This window comes from Camelus dromedarius, chromosome 6 (assembly GCF_036321535.1).
Source record: "Camelus dromedarius isolate mCamDro1 chromosome 6, mCamDro1.pat, whole genome shotgun sequence".
NCBI lineage: Eukaryota > Metazoa > Chordata > Mammalia > Artiodactyla > Camelidae > Camelus > Camelus dromedarius.
In genome coordinates, this window is record NC_087441.1 from 16,433,326 (window position 1) to 16,455,766 (window position 22,441).

The window sequence follows — 22,441 nt, forward strand, 5'->3', positions numbered from 1 at the left end:
TGTAAATGTAAAGTAAGAAATTAAAAAATCCTGAAAGTGTAGTTATAAATCAAGATTCACTATAGTGTAGTGGGATGAGTATAAACTTTGGAACCACATGGACCTGGGTTTGTTTCTCATCTCTGCCTTTTACTCACAGAGGAATCTTAGGCAAATCAGTCTCTCTGGGAACTGGTTTCCTCAACTTTAAAAAGAAGTGATAATACTACTTACCTCTTAGGAATGTTACCAGGATTAAAGATAATGAAAATTAAAGATAACATATAAAATGCCAAGAGTAGATACTCAATGATGTACACACTAAGCACGGAGATGAATTAGAAAATATGCAATTAATTTATCATTAGATTAACACTGTGATCAGATATTTTAAAAGGGAGTTTAAAATTTGAGTGTTTCTTAAAAACAGTCTGCACCATCTACGCAGTTAGTATTTGGGGAGAAACACCAATATTAAAGAAGCATATATTACAGCAATATTAAATAGTATCTATAGTTATTTTTCACTTGTATTTAAATAAGGATTTTAACTATGATAAATTTAGTATCTAGATTAACTTTAATGACTAGTAAATGCTGGTGAAGTCTAAATAGATTCGTATTTTCTGTGATATTTCTTTACATCTAGTTAGAGTATACTATGTCTAAAACAATGTCTAGGACTTTTAAACTACTCTAAAATATGAATATACAGAAATATACTTGTCTGAAGTTAGACAACTGGATCTCATGTGTCGTTTGTGTTAAAAAGCTTAAGTGGTAAAATTTAGGAGTAATTTCATGAATGAGTCAATGTATGTGCTTTGCTTATCACTAAACTCTTTTTTAAAAAAACTGAAGTATAGATAATTTACAATATTAATTTCAGGTTTACAACATAGTGATTCAATATTTTTTCTAGATTTTACTCCATTTAAAGTTAATATAAAATGTTGCCTATATTCCTATGCTGTACAATATAACCTTATAGCTTTTTTATTTTACACATAGTAGTTTGTACCTCATAATCCTCTACCCCTGTGCTGCCCCTCCCCTCCTTCCACTGGTAACGAGTTTGTTCTATCTGTGAGTCTGTTTGTTTTGTTATATTCATTTGTTTTATTTTTTAGATTCCACATGTAAGCAATAACATAAAACATGTCTTTCTCTGTCTTACTTATTTTACTAAGCAACTGGCAAAATTTTATTTTTTATGCCTGAGTAGTATTCCATAAATATACCACACCATATTTTCTTTATCCTTGATGGGGCACATAGTTTGCTTCCATATCTTGGCTACTGTCAGAATGGCAATCATCAAAAAGTCTACAATAACAAACGTTGGTGAGGATGTTAAAGAAAAGGAAACCCTAACACACTATTGGTGGGAATGTAAACTGGTGCAGCCACTATAGAAAACAGTATGGAGGTTCCTCAAAAAACTAAAAATAGAACTACCTTATGACCTAGCAATTCCACTCCTGGGTATGTATCTGAAGAAAACGAACACCAATGATCACAGCAGCATTATTTACAATAACTAAACCCTTTTAAGTACCTCAAAAATAACTGATTTCAATAATTTTAATTAAGAAAACTCTGTAAGAATATTGAGTCTAAATAAAAATCTTTCAAGATGAGTACAGCAATAAATTTCAGTACTGATGCATAATATATTTAAAAGAAGCTACACAGTTCCACTGTCATCAATTTTTTATATTCCTGGGAGTTTTGTTTATAAGTTACAGTCCTGAGGTACTTAGAACAGTTATTAACTTAATCGTTTAAAATGAATTAATTGGTATGTTCCACTTCTTTATGATTATAGTAAGTTTTATTTAAGGTTCACAGATAAGTCAAATCATCAGTTTGAAAAGACAACTTGCAAATTTTCCTTGTTTTCACTCAAGATATGGTTAGAATAATGCTGTAGAAAGAAATTTAAGTATTTTAATCCATAAGCATATACTTTTGACTACATATATCTTAATGCTAATGAAAAAGTCCTAAAATCTATTAATTTTTAAAAGTGCCTTTGTTGAGGTAACTGACATACAATAAACTACATATAAAGTGTAAAAATTGGCAAGTTTTGACATATACATATGCCTGTGAAATCATGACCACCGTCATTTCCTTGTGACTTACAAAACCTTCTCTCACTCCCCTTCTTGAGCCCCTGTTTCTAAGTAACTGCCAATCTGCTTTCTCTTATATATTAATCTGTTTTTTCTTTAGTTTTATATAAATAGAATCATACAATACGTACACTTCTTTGCTTGGCTTACTTCACTCTGCGTAATTGTTTTGAGATTCATCCATGATACTGAATGCTTATCAATAGTTCTTTCCTTTTTATTGATGAATTTTATTCTACTGTGTGGATATACTACAATTTGATTATACATTTATCTGTTGATGGGCACTTGTGTAATTTCCATTTTTTTGCTAGGACAAATAAAACAGTTACGAATATAAATTTCCTTTTCTCTTGAGTTAAAAAACTAGGGAGTAGAATGACTACTCTTTTGGTTCATGGATATTTGACTTTTTAAGAAACTGTGAAGCTGCTTTTCAAAGTGGTTGTACTATTTTTTTTTTTTTTTACACTCCTATCAGCAGTGCATTAAAGTTGTAGATTCTCTACATTCTTGTCAAAACTTGGCATGGTATTCTTTTTAATTTTAGACTTTCTAGTAAGTGTTTAACGATATCTCATTGTGGTTTTATTTTGCAATTCTCTAATGACTAATGATACCAAGCATCTCTTCATGGTGAAGTGTCTGTCGAAATATTTTGCCCATGTTTTTATTGAGTTGTCTGTCTTCTTTCTATTGAGTTTTAAGGGTCCTTCATATATTCTGGATACAAATCCTTTATCAGATACATGCTTTGCTAAGATTTTCTTCCAGTCTGTCAGTCTGTGGGTTATGTTTTTATTACTTAAGTGTCTTTTGAAGAGCAAAGTTCTGATTTTGGTGATAGTGAAGTCAATTTGTTCTTTTATGAATGGTGAGTTTGGTGCCATAGCTAAGAAATCTTTGCCCAATCCAAATTAACAAACATCTTTTCTTAGGTTCCCTGTAGAAGTGTTATAGTTTAAGGATGTACATGTAGGTCTATGATCCATTTTGGGTCAATTTTTGTATATAGTGTGAGGCCTGGATCAAAGCTTAGTTTTTTTTGTTTTTGTTTTTGTTTTTGTTTTTGTTTTTCATTTTAACATCTAATTTTCCTGTCACAATTGTTGAAAAGACAATCCTTTCTCCATTGCATTCTCTTTGTGTCTTTGTCAAAATCAGTTTTCCATATGGAGAAAAGGGAGCCCTCGTATACTGCATATGCTGGTGGGAATGTAAACTGGTGCACCCACTGTGGAAAACAGTATGGCGATTTCTCAAAAAACTAAAAATAGAACTATCATATGACCTAGCAATTCTACTCCTGGGAATGTATCTGAAAAAAAAAAAAATCCCCAGTGATTTGAAAAAACACATCCAATATTCACGGAAGCATTATTTACAATTGCCAAGAAATGGAAGCAACCTAGGTGCCCATCAGCAGATGAATGGATAGAATGGATAAAGATGATGTGGTATCTACATACACTGGAATACTACTCAGTCATAAAAAAGAATGCAATTTTGCCATTTGTAGTGACATGGATGGACTTGGAGGGTATTATGCTAAGTGAAATAAGTCAGGCAAAGACAAATACTATATGATATCACTTACATGTGGAATCTAAAAGTACAACAAACTAGTGAATATAACAAAGAAAAAGCAGACTCACAGATATAGAGAACAAATTAGACAGGGAAAGGGGAGGAGCAATATAGGGGTAGGGGATTAAGAGGTACAAACGACTATGTATAAAATAAGCCATAAGGATATATTGTACAGCATGGGGAATATAGCCAATATTTTACAATAACTATAAGTGGAGGATAACTTTAAAAAATTGTGAATCACTATATTATACACCTGTAACTTATATACTGTTGTACACCAACTATATACTTCAATAAAAAAAAATCAGTTGTCCATGTATATGTGGGTTCATTTCTAGACTCTCTACCCTGTTCCACTGATTTATTTGACTAATTTGATGCCAATATCATGCTCTTTTGATCACTGTAGCTATACAATAATTCTTAAAATCAGGTAGTATTAGCCCTTCAACTTTATTCTTTTTCAGAGTTTTTCCTGTGATTCTGCCTAGTCTCTCACATTTCCATGATTTTAGAATAAACTTTTAATTCCTACAAAAAAAATAATCCCACTGGGATTTTGTTTGGGATTGCGTTGAATCCATAGATCAATTTTGGGAGAATCACTATCTTAATATTGAGTTTTCTGACCCGGGAACATATTTAAATTTATTCAGGTTATTATAAATTTCTTTCAATATTTTGTGGATTTCATGTAGAAACCTTTCATATTTTTTGTCAGATGTACACCCAAGTATTTCATATTTTTTGTTGCTATTATAAATAGTGTTTTTAAAGTTTCAATTTCAAAATCTCCATATCTAGTACAGAAATTAATTTCTTCCCCATATTGACCTCATATCTTGCATCCTTGTCAAACTCATTTATCATTTTTAGTAGCTTCTAGGGGGAGATTTCATTAGATTTCCTATATAGATGATCATGTCACCTGTGAATAATGACAGGCTTATTTTTTTCCTTTCCAATCAAGATGACTTTTCTTTCATTTGCCTGAATGCACCAGTGAGAACCTTAAATACAACACTGAACAGAAACGTTCTCTTTCTAACTTCCAATTTTAAGGAAAAAGAATTCAGTATCTCATCACTAAGTACAATGTTAGGTGTAGATTTTTCCTAGATGCCCTGTAAGTTCCCTTTTATTCCTTGTTGGTTGATTTTTTAAAAGAAAATTAGGAATGGATGTTGGATTTTTTCTTTCTATTTTTTTTTTTTTTAGTTTACTAATATGGTGAATTACATTAACTGATTTACAAATTTTGTCAACTCTGTGTTTCTGGGATAAATCTCACTTGGTCATGGTTAATTACCATGAGCAGCATTATCCTTCTGCTATACTGTTAGATTTAATTTGATAAAATTTTATTTAGAAGTGTTACATCTATATTTGTGAAGTATATTGGTTTATATGTAATTTCTTTTACTTTAATATCTTTGTGTGGTTTTGGTACCATATTCTATGAAGCTACCATTAACAAGTTGGGAAGCATTTCTCCACTTTAATTTTTAGAAGAGTTTTGTATAGAACTAGGACTACTTCTTCCAGAAATACTCATAGAATTCACCAACGAAGCCACCTGGGCCTGGAATTTTCTTTGTCCAAAGTTTCTAACTTCAATTTCCCTAATAGATACAGTATTCTTCAGGTCATCTATTTTTCCTTGAGCGAGACTTGGTAATATCTCACAAGGAATTTTCCCATTTCATCTAAGGTTTTGAATTAATTGGCATAAAGTTGTTCAAGATATTTGTTACCCATTTTTGCATTTGTAGAATCTACAGTAGTCACTTCTCTCATTCTTGGGATTGGCAATTTCTAACTTTTCTCTTCATAATCAGTCTGGCTTGAGATTCTATTTTATTGATTTTAGAGATCAAGCTTTTGGTTTCACTCATGTTTTTCTATTGATTCCCTGTTTTCTATTTCATTGATTTCCACTTCAATATTATTTTCTTCCTTCTTCTTTCTTTAGGTTTAATTTGTTTTTCTTTATCAGTTTTTTTTCAAGTGGACGCTGAAGTCACTGATTTGATGAGAATTTGTTTCCTTTCCTTTTTTTTTTTTTGAGAATGATGACTTTATTTGAACATTTACACTTTATTTTACACCATACCTCATGTGATATTTTTAAAATAAATTGTTGTTTTTCATAGTGTTTATACACGATTACATCTAAAAACCACACGGAAAGTCAGCGCAGAGACACAAACACCTGTAACACCAAACAGAGTTTGAGCTGACTATACACATAGTCCCCTTCTCTGGTACTGTCATGTTAATTATCTGCTCCTGAACTTGTCAGGAATGGTTCCTATCTGAAGCACAATACCGAGGATGTCTTATAAAGCAGTGATCTGGAGAAAGTGAGTGTGAATTTTAATCAAGAATTGCAGGCATTTCTGGAAACATCCCAGAGAAAAATTTTAAAGGTGTGATGCTAGAGAACATCAGTCATTTGGTCTCTCAGTGAGTCTGCCAACACTGACTTTAATCAAGTGTTCAGTACGGCTTCCACATATCCCACACCTCGATCAACCCTTATTCATATTTTGTTAAAGCCATTACAGCTCTCTGAAGGTGTTTATATCTAGTTTGTCTCTCACAAAATGGAGTTTCCCTGATCACAATTTTTGTACTCAAGATAATTTCTTTTCTAATATAGGTGTTTTAGTGATATAAATTTGCCAAGTATAAACTCAGTTGTTTTTCCTACTGCTATCAAGTTCCCTAAACTTTTCTTCTGTAATGTCTAATCTGTTGTTAATTTCATCCAGTATACTTTTCATCTCAAACACTAGATTTTCATCTCAAGAAGTTCAATTTTGATCTTTTATATGTTCTGTGTCCCCACTTTTTAAACATACAGAATACAGTTATAGTTGCTTTAATGTCTGTCCTTCTGCTAATTCTAATGCCTGTGTTAGTTTTGGATTAGTTTCTATTGATTGATTATTTTTCCCATTATGAGTCATGCTTCCCTGTCTCTTTGAATGTCTGGTAATCTGACCAGATGCCAAACATTTTGATTTTTATTTTGTTGGGTGCTGGGTATTTTTAATATACTCTGAGCTACCTTGAGCTTCTTTCTGGGATACTAGGAAACATTTGATCCTACTGGGTCTTGCTTTCATGATTTGTTAGGCAGCTCTGGAGCAATGCTCCGTTTAAGGCGAAATATTCCTCACTACTTAGCCAAGACCTTCCTGAGTACTTTACCCAACTTCCCATTGCAGTACACTGAGCAAATACCATCTAAAGCATCAGGTCCTACTCTCTGGAAACTGTAAGTGTTACCTTGTAAGGAAAAAAGGGTCTGTGTAGGTGTGATTAAGTATTCTGCCAAAGTATTCTGGCAAATTATCCTGGATTACCTGAATGAACCTTAAATCCAATTATAGCTGTCTTTTTAAAAGAGAAAGGCAGAGGGATATTGGACACACAGAATAGGAGGTGGCAATGTGATCACTGAGGCAGGGATTGGAGTAATGCAGCCACAAGTCAGAGAATGCTGGAAGCTACAAGACAGAAGAAGTAAGGAACAGATTTTCCTCTACAGCCTCTGCAGGGAGCATGACCTGGCCAACAGCTTGATTTTGACCCAGCAAAACTTATTTCAGACTTCTAGTTTCCAGAAATGTGAGAGAAGAAATTTATCTTGTTTTTGGCCCCAAGTTTGCGGTGATTTGTTATAGCAGCCTCAGGAAACTAAACTACCTATGAACTATAAGATTTTTCCATCTGGCTATTGGAAAAGGTGCTGTTCCTGACCTGTCACCAGGCAGGGTGCCCTCCAATCCTCTGTTCCTTTCAGATCATTCTTTCCCTGCTCAGAGAGTGCATCCATAAGCATGTACTGAATAGAACTCTACTGAAAACTCCCGGACTCTGTAGATCTCCAGGGCCCTCTCTCTGTACAATTCTCTGGGCAGCGTTCTGGAAACTCCATTAAGGCATTAATGCTGGGGCACCTCTTTCATCTCCTGTCTCTCAGGGGTTACTTTCTTTCACTGCCTGATGTCAGAATCTTGAAAACTGTTATTTCATGTTTCTGTCTGCTTTTTGTTATTGCTGTTGTTGTTGTAGGCAACTTTTTTGGTTAATGTTAAATGAAGGCACAATGTAGCAGGGCACTCTGGAAACCAAAGAATAGTGTTTAGGATGTTCATGGTATTCTTCATTCAACAGATTTTTACCAAGGCATTATTTTTAGGCACTGCAAATACAGAGGCAAATACGTCAATATTGCCCAAAGAAAACATTCTTCACAGACTTCTTGAACAGAGTCCATTTTTCATTTATCTTCATATCATGAAGGCACATAGCAGATAGTTATTAAGATAAACTGAGTGTACTATTAAGTGACCAGTTCATTTAAACATAAATAGGTGAAGTTTGCTGCAGCTATTGATTTTTACTAAAATAAGAGAAAACACTGATCAAAGGACAGAATAAATTGATTCCAGAAAAGTGATGAAGTTTAGAATTTTAAGTAGTTGAATTAAGACCACATTCAGATTGAAATGAATTAATATATGCAATTGTCCACATTATTTAATATAGTAACATTTTACTAATGAAAGGAAACACTAAAGGAAAATTTTGCCTTTCCCATGAAAAGCATGATTTTAATTCAGAAACTTAAGAATCTTTAAAAAAACACATCCACCCAAATGTAAGTGGGAATTTAATGTATCAGATATGTAATTCTGTTTCATTCTCAAGAATTATAATAGTATCATTAGGAGTATACTTCTAGTATGGTCTAGCTTACTGAAATAATACTAACATCTGACACTGAGCACACATTCTGTACCAAGTAAATAAGCACTTTATGTGCATTATCTCCTTTAATTTACATCAGACCCTATGACATTAGATATTATTTTTATCCTTGTTTTAAAGATAATAAAGCTCAGACACAGTAACTTCACAGAAAGGCTAAGGTTGCATACTTGTGTAACTAGCAAGGCTGGGACTTAAATTCAGTCTTCCTGACTCTAAAGCCTATGTTCTAAAAATAAGCCAGAAATTCAAATTTATAAACCAGTAAAACAAGGCTAATTAATTGCTAATATTTTCACTATAAAGTTCCCTGAGATAACAGTTTCTTCAAAATATCAAATACCAATTAATATTTTAGCTCAATATTTCAAGAGCACTTTTATTTTAAAGGTTGAAGCTAAACTGATCATTTCTAATATATATGCAAGCACATAGATACTCAAATATTTAAAAAAGATAAACTTTTGTACTTAAAGAATTTGTAGTCTCTCACAAATAGATCAACAAAAATATTCGGAGAAAAACTATCAAACCTTAGATTTTCTTATAATGTGTATACAGCCTTGTGAATACAGAGTATATGAGAAAGGATGACACAGTTTGCCCTAAAACAGATACAATTATTTTCCCATTAATATGCTTCTTTACAAAGGATTTTTTTGTGTGTGTATAATAGATACTTATTCCATGTGAAGAGTGGGTATAAAACATATGTAATATTTTGTATTTCTCCCATCACTAGCGAGAAAAAATACGGATCAATGAGATGGAGTCCCTCTTATAACAAGGGTCTGATGGAGACACTTTATCACCAGCCTCAAAGCATGTGCTCTGAAAGTCTCTAGAGGCTTTGAATTTTCTCATGTAGCCTCATTTGTACACTTCTGTAAGGGATGGACAGTATAAGGGACCTTAGAAAATATTTCACCTCTGAAGAAATTATAGTAATATTTTTGTTATTTACCTGAAGATTTTCACAGGTCTCTTGACTGTAAGTGAGTCTCTGGATTTCTGTAGGTGAAACAAGATACAACGCTTGTCCATTGTTGGTGAAGCAGAACGTTCTGGCTATCCGCATGTTGGTAAGGGGCAAGTAATACACATCCAATAGAGGCCTTAAACTTGGCAAACTTGAGAAAGAAATTAGAAACTTGTTAATAGAAAGGAAGGTTTTAGTCTTGAACAAAGTACTATAGAAGGTAAAAATGGCAGGGACCTTATAAACCTCATGATTTAGTGTGGGAGATAAAAGTAATTTGTTTTCCTCATATACTTGTTCACTATTAACTGAATGAAAATAAATTCTTAGTGTATAGGACTGTAAACAAATAAAGGCATTTATTTCAAACTGAATATAATTCTGTAATATTATGTGTTGAGGGAGGAAATTATATATGTGTCTTAAAAAAATATCTGACCCTTACCTAAAAGTCATAATATGTCCGTTGGCACAGAAACACGCAAGGCAGATACTGTTATTCAATGATACAATATCTCCACGAAGCACAAATGAGGTCTCTGTAATGTTTTGCTTATAAGCACAGTTCTGAGTTGGCAGTGAGATTACTTTTGCTTGCTTTTCAGAACATATCACTGCATACTGGTTTTCACTAATTTCCTGAGAAGAGGAGGGGGATACAGAGACAGGTCTTCGTTTTTTCAGTTTCTCCTTTTCATCCTTTTCTTCAGGAACGTTGTGTTCTCTCCAGGGCTCATATGCAGGTGGCACTAAGCAGCCTGTGGAATCCAGGAATGCCATTCTCAGGATCGCCCCTTTTAACCTCAATATAGTACCTAAAATTGTGATTTTAGTAGATAACAAATATTTTAATCCACACAGCAAATATGTTTATTCCAACTCTGACACATAGCAAACACTCAAAAATATGCAGAATATATACTGAACTGAAATTGTACACTGGCTCGCTGACAGGACTCAAACCTTAAGCACGATATTTGAATCTAGAAAAAGATATCAATATTACATGCCACAAATAGATAACTGCTACCAAATAAATAAATGCTGGGATGTCTGGAACTAGGTCTCATACATGAAAAGTGTACTGCCACTGAGTATGGGAAAAAGTAGATGGTACCTAGAGCTGCACAGCCCAAAACGGCAGCCACCAGACAAATATGGCTGTGGAGCACTTGAACTGTGGCTTGTCCAAATTGTGGTATGTTATCAGAGTACAATACATGCTGGATTTAAAGACTTTGTACAAAAAAAAATTAACAAAATACCAATAATATAAAAATACTGATTACATGTTAAATGATAATAGATCAGAAAGACTGGGCTAAATAAAATGTTACTAAAATTAATTTCACTTGTTTTTTACTTTTTAAATATGGCTACTAGAAAGTTAAAAATTTTCATTTCATTGCTTTATACTTATATAATATTTTATAGTTTGAAAAAATTTCTACATATTTTCTTTTGTTTCTTAGATGAAGAGATCTCAATGTTTTCTCAAAATTTTCTTAGAAGACAAAATATTGTTTCCTATCTTTTTTGCATTTATTTATTTTGTCTATTGCAGGGTGGGCAGATAAAATAAAGGATGCCCAGTTAAATGTACATTTCAGATACACAATAGTTTTTTCGGCATAAGTATATCCCAAATACTATGTTATCATATACTACATGGGACATATTTATATTAAAAAAATGTGCTATTTAAAGTTCAAATTTACTTGGGCATCCTGTATTTTATTTGCTAAATTTGTCTAGGTTTGGCAGATAGACAATTCAATTATTTTAATCAGTTCGCTAATTTGGGAATGGTTATAGTCCATATGAACATGTATGAGATAGTAATCACAGTTATGTAGATTTTCTAAAAATATACCAAGATGATATTTAAATATATGCTTGTCCTACTGTTGGCAGGATTATAGTATATTTTCCAGCACAAGCACTGGTAACTGTTGAGTTCTCCTCTTGAGGGGAAAAAAAAAATTGAGGATAAAGTAGACCATTCAGGCTCTTAAGCACAGAAACTCAACTAGTTGGAAAACACCTCTCTTCTGCTCATAATTCCAATACAGATAGCATGATATAAAAGTAATTGTTATATTTTAAAATAGTCATCTTATTAAAAATAAACCTCAAAGATTCTACCATTAAGAAAGAACTCAAAGGTTCTTTTTTATACATGAAAATTATTTTATATCAAAGTAAATTTATAGCTAATTTGATTTTACTGCAAGTTGGAAAAATCTTAAATATTTATTTATGTAGTTAATAGTAAATTATCTATATTTAATCCTTCTCATTTTTATTTATTGGAAACATTTGTTTTCTTATCACAAACTACTGTAGAAAATTTAGAAACCACAAATCAGTAAAAATAATAAAAATTACCCATAATCCCACTATTCAGTGGTAATTACTATTAATATTTTGATTTTCATTTCTCTATAGTTTTTTCCCAATACATATATTTGTTGTTTACTAATAATAAATGAGATTAGTAGGAATATTATCATTATGTAACTTTTTCTAACAACTAGGCATGTAGTATATATTAAAATATTGAGCTGAATGAATAAATCAAACTGTTTCTTTAAAGGTAGTTCAGAAATGCACATTAAAATCATAATTACATTTTAATTCTAAATTTCAAGTATTGTTAAAATTTACTATGTAAACAAGAAATACACTAATGAGCAAAATCATGTGTTTTTTTTTTTCATCTAGATCAGCATAAATTAGTAATGGAAACCAGAATTCTCAGTTATCTCCAGACCTATCAGATTCCACATACATTCGATAAAATTCTATCTCATCTTCAATATATGAAGACTTCAAATTTTTTCTTCTTAAAATTTTCTATTGTCACCTTTTCTAATTCTTCAAAGAAGAAAAATAATCTAAGACTTCACACTTAGAGATTAAAAAATAGCCAAGTGTATAATGTTTAAAAATATATGTTTCTGTTTTTCTCCTAAATAAGCAGCATCCTTTTGCTTATAGAACATATTTTGAGGTGTTCTAGAATGTAATAGAACAAGAGTGTTTTTTTGGTTTTTTTTTTCATTTTCTTACGTAGTAATCATTTTAGACATGATTCTAGGGTTAAAAAAATGCAAAACTTGAAAGGCTGTATAAATAAATGATATTCTGGAATCTTATTCCATGTATTCCTTCAATTAAAAACATAAGACTGTAACTATCCCCATTTAGAATTCTTAGATTGACTAGAAAATGAAAAACAAAGGCTTCTATTAAATTATAGTAAAGCTAACTTTCGATATAAGTACAGCACCAGAGCATACATACCACTTGGAGACACGATTACTGGCTGAAGAAGTCTTTGCTCTCCTCCAGGGGGAAGGTTCAGTGCAATGACAAGCACTGTTCCCAATGTAGTACCAACCCACAGACATGGCGAAGGAGATGAATCTGCCTTTCGAGTAAAGGTTTCACAGAAATGAAGAGCAGAGATTGCTTCTCGGGATTCTTTATCAATGCTGGTTACACTTGAACTCCGGGATCGACTGAAGGAATTGTCTTTTATATCTGAAATGATTTAAAACGTTGTGAGATGCACAGGTTATAAAATATCATGGTTTTTGTTTGGTATAAGTTTTGCCAAATTGTTAATATACAACAAGACAAAATCTACAGCATATTTATTTTTAGTTTTCTTTTAATTAAAAACAATTTACTTTCATGCTAACAATTTTTTCCCTTTATTTAAATTTAAAACACAAAGGGACATTTCCACACCTGTCAGACCTGAGCTGGGTGCATTTCAGTGAATTTTGGATGTGTGATCTCTACGGTTTTGGTGCAGCTCTCTGCTGGTGTCCTGGCTACTTTTCCCAATCTTAGCCCTTATTATCTTCTTTTCTCATGGTGCTGTTTCTCCCTTTGGTAATACAATTTCATGATTAGGTAGAACTAGAAAAGTGGGTATTTTCAATTTTCTACATTTAAAAATGTATTTAGAAGTACTCAAATTCTACTTCCAAATTTATTGTATGATGGACTTTTTCCCTTCAAATCTGTCTATATGAAAGCCTTAATCCATAAAAAGTTAGCTTTCATTCTTCTTGAATGCCACTTTAACTGTAATCAACATTCATCTAAGGCATTTTTCATCAAAATGTACAACTGATATCTAGCTCATACTTAACCTGGTGTCACGTATATTCCCTTTACCCGACTCTGCTTGTAATGACAGGGATACTTCTAAATTATACTAATAAAATCTCTCTTATCTTTAGCTATCTTCTTCTCTGTGTTCAATCTCAAGTCTGTTTCAAGCCCTGGCCCCTTTCACTTTACCTATACATCCCTGATGGGATGCCAAGTCCCATGTTATTCCAAAGTTATTTCCTTCTTTCTATTACCAATCAAATTCCATTACCCTGTGTTTAGGCCTCCATCACCATTCATCTAGACTACAATTTCCAAGAGATCTCCCTACCTCTACTCTGTCACCATTACAACTCACTTAAATTTTATAAGGTACAGTTGTAATTCTATCAGCTGTATCTTAAAAATCCTCAGTGGTTCCTCTTATAATCTAACTAAGGTTTTTAAGACTTTCCACAAAATATCTCCAACGTAACTTCCTGGCGTATTCTGCCAATACTGCCCTACTTCAGTTCACTGTGGGAAATGAACCAAGCCATTCAGTGGTCTCCAAACATACGCGGCACCTACCTAATTTTAGACTACGGCTCGTGATTTTATTTCTGACTGGTGCCCCTGCCTTTTCTCTACCTATCTAGATTGTGCATGTTCTCCATCTCAGGTACTGTCATCCTCATGAAGTTTATTCTGATGCCTACAACCATTTACAGTTTTTCTCTTTTGAATCTTGAGAGCTTTTTCTCTCTCTCATGGTACTAATAGTACATTTATTCTGTAGTGACTTCAGACTTGTCTTAGGCCTTGTTCTAATGTGACTGTAAGTTTCCTAAGGACAAGGGCTGTGCCGTTTTGATCCCCTGCAGAATTAAGCACAGTGCCTTGCACATGGAAGCATTCAACAGATACCAGCTGAGGACAGATTTACAGTTGAAAGTATCTAAAGCAATATGTTTCTGCTGCATCACTGGTATATGTTAAAATTTCGAGTAGCTTCTACTGTTCACATCCAATAATTCATTGCTGACATCACATGCTTTTAATGCTACAATGAAAGAAATGACTTTATTTTTTTTTGAGTTTTGGCAATAGTTATGATTTTATTATTAAAATATGTATTTACATAGTGTTAAGAAAATGAAAAAGCGAAGTGTATGTTAGGTTACTACTCTAGTGCCTTGTTTCTTTTTTATAATTTTTTAAATTGAAGTATAGTTGGTTTACAATGTTGTGTTAATTTCTGGTGTACAGCATAATGTTTCAGTTATACATATATATATTCCTTTTCATATTCTTTTTCATTATAGGTTATTACAAGATATTGACTATAGTACCCTGTGCTATAAGAAATGACTTTATAAAGTGAAAAATAAAAAACATGTTCAAGTCTTCTAAGCTGTTATTTTATTAAATAAAAAAGGTATAATTGAATCCTAGTTACACTAGGATTTTTGTAATCAAAATTAGATTCAAAGGTTTTTTGTAATCAAATTTACGTTCACAGGTTAAAAAATATTCTCCCAAATAATAATTACATACAGCATAAGTTTGATTATAGCTAGCCTCTGAAAATAAAGTCACTAGTTATGACAACAGCATGGGCTATTTCTAACTATAGTTTCTAAAAATGCTTTTCTTTTGCCTGAGTTTGTACTTTCTGTTACTGATTATGACATGATAGAAAAGAACTACTTAACGTAAATGAAACAACTTTCCATAAGCAATAGCTCATTACTGAATGAGTTTGTAATATGATATTGATTCCAAATGTTAACTCTTTATGTTGCAAAAGTTATTTTAGTAAAATAACAGAAATTAAAAATTTATTTTCCAACAATAAGAATACTTGTTACTTTAATGAAACATACACATACAAGGTGAACAGACATAATCACCTATATGATCAGTTGTGACCTAGTGATAAAAATGAAAATCAGTGATACAAGAAAATTTGATACTATAAATTTCAATGTAAATTAACCTTCATAAAACTTTTACTGCTATTTATTAATATTACAATAGATGATTCACAACAATCTATATTTTAAATGTTGATTCACAGGCCAAGTAGACATTATTTTAATTTAATAGACTAATTTAACTCTATAAAATTCATGAACTATAACTGCATTTTTAGTATATGACTTCTCTATAAAAATTATTTACAAAAAAATGCCAATGGCTATACGAACATTGAAAAATGAACTGAATCAGAATCAATTTTGAACTCATAGAATTAGGCTGCTTATTTTATCTGTCTAGAACTGTTTGAAAACAAGTCGGAATTTTCAGCAGTTCATGAATTATTACTTCCACTGACTGCTATTAAGTTAGATATTGTGGGTCTCTGTAGCTTAAATTTTAGAAACTGGGCAAGTGAAACAAATGGAATAGAAATTTTCATTTTAACTGTAGTATTAAGAGCAGAAATGAAAATAGCCATTAATGCCTCTATCCATCTCTAGTTGATACAACCATTTCATAAAATCACTGTTTTCTTGTCATTCTCTGGATGCCTACAACATTCTACTCGTATGTGTCACACTCTCCTGCCCACATAGAGCCTTAAGCAACAAAATTCTGTATCCCCCAATCAAAACATAATGCCTAGAGGTAAATCTGGTCAGGGCACAAATTAGGACAAAAAACTTATCCACTTTAAGATACGTAACAGTTTGGTATTTTGCCTCCTGTTCCTGATACTTGGAAAGTGACACTAGAAGTCTAGCAGTATCACGCCTGGTTTCTGAGTTTTGGGCCATGGAATCTAGAGTGAAGCTATGCTGGAAGTACACTGTTGCACAATTTCCCTATAAGCAAAAGTGAATTCTACTCACAGAAGCTTCCACAGCTGCAGGACAGTCCAACAGCTCAGCTACTTTAGCAACATTTGGCAGTGTGAGCCTATCAATAATATAGCTGTTTCTCCAGACTGATTCTCTGGCCAGCGTAAAAGAATTACCAGCTAAGAATCTCTACCAAAAAACGGTTGAGCAGCACAATGACTTGAAGGGAAATTATTTAGGTAACATGAATATTGTTTCAAGGTATGTATTAAAGTTATAACTGGCTTAGGGCACTGAAATACATGGGCACACAGGTAAAAGATAAACTGAAAAAAGATGATCTACAGAAGCACAGAACACACACTCTGATTAAATTACTTAAATAATCCATAAGTGTGACTATTCTTTTAAAAAATAATTGACAGGATATTTTTACTAATTTTAAAAGTACTTCTACATGTGTTTTCTCAGATTTTTAAGATACTAAAAGACAAAACCATTTTCACCTAGTAGTATTTAGTGTTACTGAAATCATGGGCCTCTTTGACAGTCTGATGAAAACTCTGAATCCCTTCGCTGGGAAAAAAGGTATAAAGTAATCTCAGATACGCTTGGGTTCAAATTACATCTTTCATTTTTATAGTAAAGGGAACTATGCTCTTCTCAAAACATCCTACATTCCAGAATTAATTCTGGTTCTCTTAACACCAGTGATACTACAGGGTTCTACTAAATCGTTTTTCCTATGTTCAGGAATGGAACATTTTACTAATGACAGTGGAAGGTATTATGCCTACTCACTCATAATCACATGCTTTCTATCAGTATAACTAAGTCTATGATTTGGAAATGCTAAAATTAACATGGTGAAATGGACTAATACCTAAGTTTATATTATGCATAATAAGATAGTCAGGGAATCTAGAGAATAAACAGTGAGCAGATGAGGTGAGTGAGCAAATATAAAGGAGAAAATCTAGTTATTTCCAGGCTAAAGATAGGTGAAATCATCATTATGCAGTCATATTTCTTATTCAGTTAAAGGCAATAAAAATGTCTAAAATGAAAAAAATGAGTTTAAAAAGAAATCCTGCTTTATATTTACTATATGGAATCTTTATCTTTATTGGAATGCCATTTATCCCTATCCTGGGATATCAGGGAACTGTTTTTGAGCTGGATATAATAATGCAAAAAGAATATTTGAGTATAGTCACTCTGCTCTCCTAATGGACAGGTTGCATAGAAAGTGCTATAGAAAAAGAAGTATTTCCCAAAACTTGTTATCACCAAAAAGTAATAACGATTCTTGATATAAGAGATTCACTGCAGTACAGAAAATTAGTAATTTATTTTGAAAATATTAAATTCTTATAAAATTTTGTAAATCACAGAGTTCAAAATAAGTTTTCAGACAGTTAATAGAAATTAATCTGAAATCACGCAAATTTTAATCCCACACTAAATTTTGTTTAGATATGAAGTATGAGAGGGTTAAGGAAATATATTATTTTGGTTCCCTTAAATTTATATTATAATTATCTTTTATTATTTACAGATGGCATTCTAAAGGCTATTAATCTTTAAACATTTTAGTCATTTTACAGTTGATTTTCAATGAAAACCTAGTCTATGGTCATTTTACATCTCCTGATTTCCTTACCTCCCATTAAAGAGAGTTAACTTCTATGTATTTTCATTTATTTATTTTACTTACCTAAGTCAGGCTTTAGGTCAGTAGGCAAGCTTAACTTCCTTGACATCTTTGCTGAAAAATAAAATGCATTTTTAAAGTTTTGAAGAATTTTTTTTTATACTTAAGTCATGCCAACTGCTTCAAGACAGGAGTGAATATTTTTCTTACTAAATCTAGATGCTAAGACAATTAAAATGATTAATAATGTTATGGGTGGAATGTAAATCATTTCAATTTTTAAAAAAGTTTGTACTTACGTGATGTAATATCTCTGTGTGCTTGAAGCTCTCACTTCAAGGAAGCCTTGTAAATTCTAACAGTTAATTATTTCTTAGACTCACAGGAAAGGGTTAGGCTTTTCTAAGAGAAGCAAAGTCATTTCTCAGAAAGAAGGTGTTGCAGATAAAGAAAACAGAGGCATAAGACTGAGTTTGGGTACGTGATACAATAAAATTTTTCCAGCTCCTCATCTTCACAGTGATTTGGCTCATTATTTTTAAGGTAATCTCTTGAATATAGGACAAACCTATATTTACAAATTGAAGTATTTGATTACATCACAAAATATTTGGCTCACCCATTTCTTCAAATATGTTACCACCTCTATTCACATTGTAGTAAAAAACAAAAACACAAAATCATGCTCAGTCTAAAATTAGAGTATTTACAAAACCATCAACTATAGATACTTTTATTTTGTATTGGAATAATAAAAAAAAGCCTATGTGAAAACTTACTGGAATTCACTTTCCATCCTCAAAATCAGTTATTGCCTTAATCTAGGAAGTGATTTAAAGTTAGGAGGTGTTCAACTACATCTATTGTGTTAGTGGCATTGCATGCGTAACAAAATAGTGCTTCCTATGTGAAATTTTGAAAAAGCATTTGTTTGTTAATACATGAATGTGTATATTGGGTTAAATTTTGGACTGTTAGGAGATATTTAAAGAACAGACCCTGCTAGTCCATAAGGGCGCCATGTAACAAAGAGAAATCCAGTCATAGTACATAACTTCCACATCTAAAAAAATGATAAATTCAGTGTTAGGAAAGAGGCATTAGGCAAACTGGAAAGGGATGGGGGAAATCAGGTTTTTATTTCTAAGCTTCATTAATCAGCATCCATTAAAAAATAAAGTTCAAATATATGAATTGGTTTTATCCTATTTTTTACACATAATCAATCTCAATTAAAAGTTAAAATGTAACAGAAAACTAAAATAGCCAAACAAAAGCTATAGTTGGTTGATCTCATATAAATAGCTATTATATTTAACATCCAATTCCCTTAAAATCAGAAGATATTATACCTTCCTCAAATCGTTTTCTAAACTCAACATTTTTTTTTCTAGAATGCAATATTAAACACTTTTGAAAGAATTCAGAGATTTTAACCAATTATCATAGGTATAAAGCACATAGACTGATAAATAACTATACAATATACATGATATCTGAAGGAGAAAAGTCAGTCTGGTAGTCTCTAGATATTCTTTCAGAATCAGATGATGTGAATGCCTCTCTAGACCCCCTATTCTGATTTAAGTTATTCTAAATCTTCAGGGCCTGTGCTTGTAAAATTTGAATGTGCATACCAATCACCTGGGAATCTTATTACATCAGATTCTGCGGTTCTAACAGAATCACAGGAGATGGTGGTGCTGCTGGTTGGTGGACCACACTGAGCATCAAGGTCCCTAGACTCAAAGCAACTTCACAATAGGAAACAAGACTAAGTCACCAAACCCATTATGGAGATACAGTAAGTCCACAACAAATGTTTCTTGAATAAGCTTCAATATCTAGTTTATAAACTGTGGAAATGTAAAGTATAGTGGAGTACAGTGGTTAGGACTGGATTTGGAATCAGACCAAATATGAGTTTCAATCTAAGTCAACCAACTACGAGGTGTGTGACTTTAGGCCAGTCACTTTGCCTCTCTAAATCTCAAACTTCCTCATCTGTAAACTGGGGATAGATAATAATGATAATTTCAAAGTTGTAAAGATTATATAAGATGACATAAGCAAAACATTAAGCATAATACCTGACACACAGTATGAATTTGAAAACTGTTAGTTATTATTTATTAATAACTTTTTGCATAAACTGTAAAGTGTTATACAGGTGAACTATTAATATACTTGCAAATAACTCAATATTTCTTTAGTCTAATTCTATGGTAATATTCCAAGTAACTAAAACAGGAAAATGGAAAAACATTTTAGGACATAAATATAGAATGGCATATATAACTATAAGCTCAACCCCTTTTAAGTTCATTAAAATTTTTTTAAAACTAAGTTTAATATATATCTAAATATAACAAAGAGGATAAATAACCTGAGTAATTTATAAGATATTTTTATGGGAAAGGGTAGAAGGGAAGAGGTGAAGGGGGGAGGGAATTAAATCCTTGCCATTCTTGTATAACTTATATTTATGTCTTCAGTTTCCATAGCCTTTTCTTCTGTAGTCTCCATCCAGTTGTATCTACTACACACATCCAATGAATTTATCATCTCAGCTATTGAACTTTTCAGTACTAGTATTTTCATTTTATTCATTATAAAGTTTTTATTTTCCCTGCTGATAGTCTCCATCTGTTCATTCACTATGACCATTTTTCCATTCCAATACTTGAACATACTATAGAAGCTGTTTAAAATCTTTGGTTGCTAATTTCAACATCTAGGTCATCTTGAGGTCTGTTTCTACTTATTTTTTAATTCCTGATTATGGGTCATATTTTTCTACTTTTAATTTTGAATCTTGCCTGGGAACTTTTGACTGAATGCAGACATAGTGGATATTATGTTGAAGGGAGTCTGGATTATACCAACAACCTTAATAGGTGTTTTGTTCTGCCATGCAGTTAAATTACTAGTGGATCCTTTTTGTTTTAACAGGATTGACTTTATTCCTTGTTAGGGTGGGTCTGTTTCAGTTCAAACTTAGTTCTAGAGTATGACTTTTATACTACAGAAGTCATCTTTACTCTTAAGGAGTGGCCTTTTTGGAGTATCAACAGAATGACTGAGGTGCTCAGGAAGATCTTACTAGTCTACTCCTAGCTTCGTATGACCTCTGGTACCACTGGGCAGCTCTCGGCCTCACAGCAGGCGGCTGCTACTAGGCTGAGTGGAGTCTTCAAGCTCACATGTGGCCCAGCCCCAAGGCAAGGACCTGCACTGAATCTCTACAGACTTTAAGAAGTTCCCCTCAGAGCAGTCCTTCCTTTCTGTTGCCCTGCCTCACAAATTCCAGCCACTCCAATTCCTGCTTCCTTAGCTTACTGAGACTGCAGCTTCACTTGGGTTCTGCTCACCCTGCATTGTAAGAGGAAAGTATTCGCTGATAGAAAGCTGGGGAGATTGTGGGGCTCATCTCATGTTTTTTCTTTCTCCTGATGATGACCGTCCTAGACTTCCTGTGGCTCAATGTCTGGAAAGAAGAGCCTCATATATTTTGACTAGTTTTACTGTTGTTTTCTGCAAGAGGTTAAGCCCCAAACCTAAGGTCCAGGTTGAAATTTAGGCTAAACGTTTCTATTTTTCAGTTTTTGTGACTATTTCTGGGGAATATCCTTGTTTTCAGGTCTGTCTAGTCAACCTCTTTGATGGCAGGTCCACAAGAGGCAGATCCATCTCTGGAGAACCTCTAGTCAATCCTCTCAGCTTATATACTGTACTCTGGTTATAATTCTGTGAGGAAGCAGTTGCAGACTTCATCCAGCATTTTCTGAAGCTCATGCTTTTATTTCTCAGAAGTCTCAGAAGTACTTGCCAACACAGTTACCTTGCCAGCTGATTTCATTGCACTGAGAAAGAACCTTTTGTTCATGTTCTGAAGTTACTCAATTTTCAAACTGAAGACATATGACCTGAATGAGTTCTTGAAAGACAAACTGTTTCTCTCTTCTTCACCTGTGTATTCTTCAACTCTTGCCCTTGTACCCCGTATCTTCCTTGCTTTGACATCTTTTGTCACTTTAAAGTATAACCTAGCTCTCTTTGTGCCTTTGTCCACAGCAGAAAGAATGAGAATGACAGTAAAGAAGTTTCTTCAGTCTGAAGAAAACTGGAGTCAACGATATATTCCAGCAGGCTGTTAACATGAGTCTTTACTCTCTCTTCTTAGAAACCTGAATGACGCTATCAAGCTGACTGGCTGAATAAGCAGTAAAGAGGTGCATTGCTTGGAAAGAATTATGAAGTTATACTGACCACAACAATCATGTCTGCAATGGTGGTTTCAATATCAAGGAAAGATGCATGATGTTCAAGAGAAGTAAATCTTAAAGCAAGGGGACTCCTTGAACCAATATACCACAGGTGACAGTTTCATCACGGCTGAAGCTTT

At 32.9% G+C, this 22,441-nt stretch overlaps 1 protein-coding gene across 5 annotated transcripts in view; it reads right to left on the reverse strand.

Annotated features, from left to right (window-relative positions):
- The window catches only part of STXBP5 (syntaxin binding protein 5), a 153,710-nt gene that overhangs the window by 14,807 nt on the left and 116,462 nt on the right, over nt 1-22,441 (reverse strand). For all 5 annotated transcript variants that reach the window (XM_031456508.2, XM_031456505.2, XM_031456507.2 and 2 more), the window contains 4 exons: nt 18,100-18,150; nt 12,778-13,017; nt 9,917-10,286; nt 9,457-9,622 (listed from right to left, as the gene is read on the reverse strand). In XM_031456508.2, the coding sequence (XP_031312368.2) occupies nt 9,457-9,622; nt 9,917-10,286; nt 12,778-13,017; nt 18,100-18,150 (827 nt within the window). The remainder of the gene's footprint in view (nt 1-9,456; nt 9,623-9,916; nt 10,287-12,777; nt 13,018-18,099; nt 18,151-22,441) is intronic.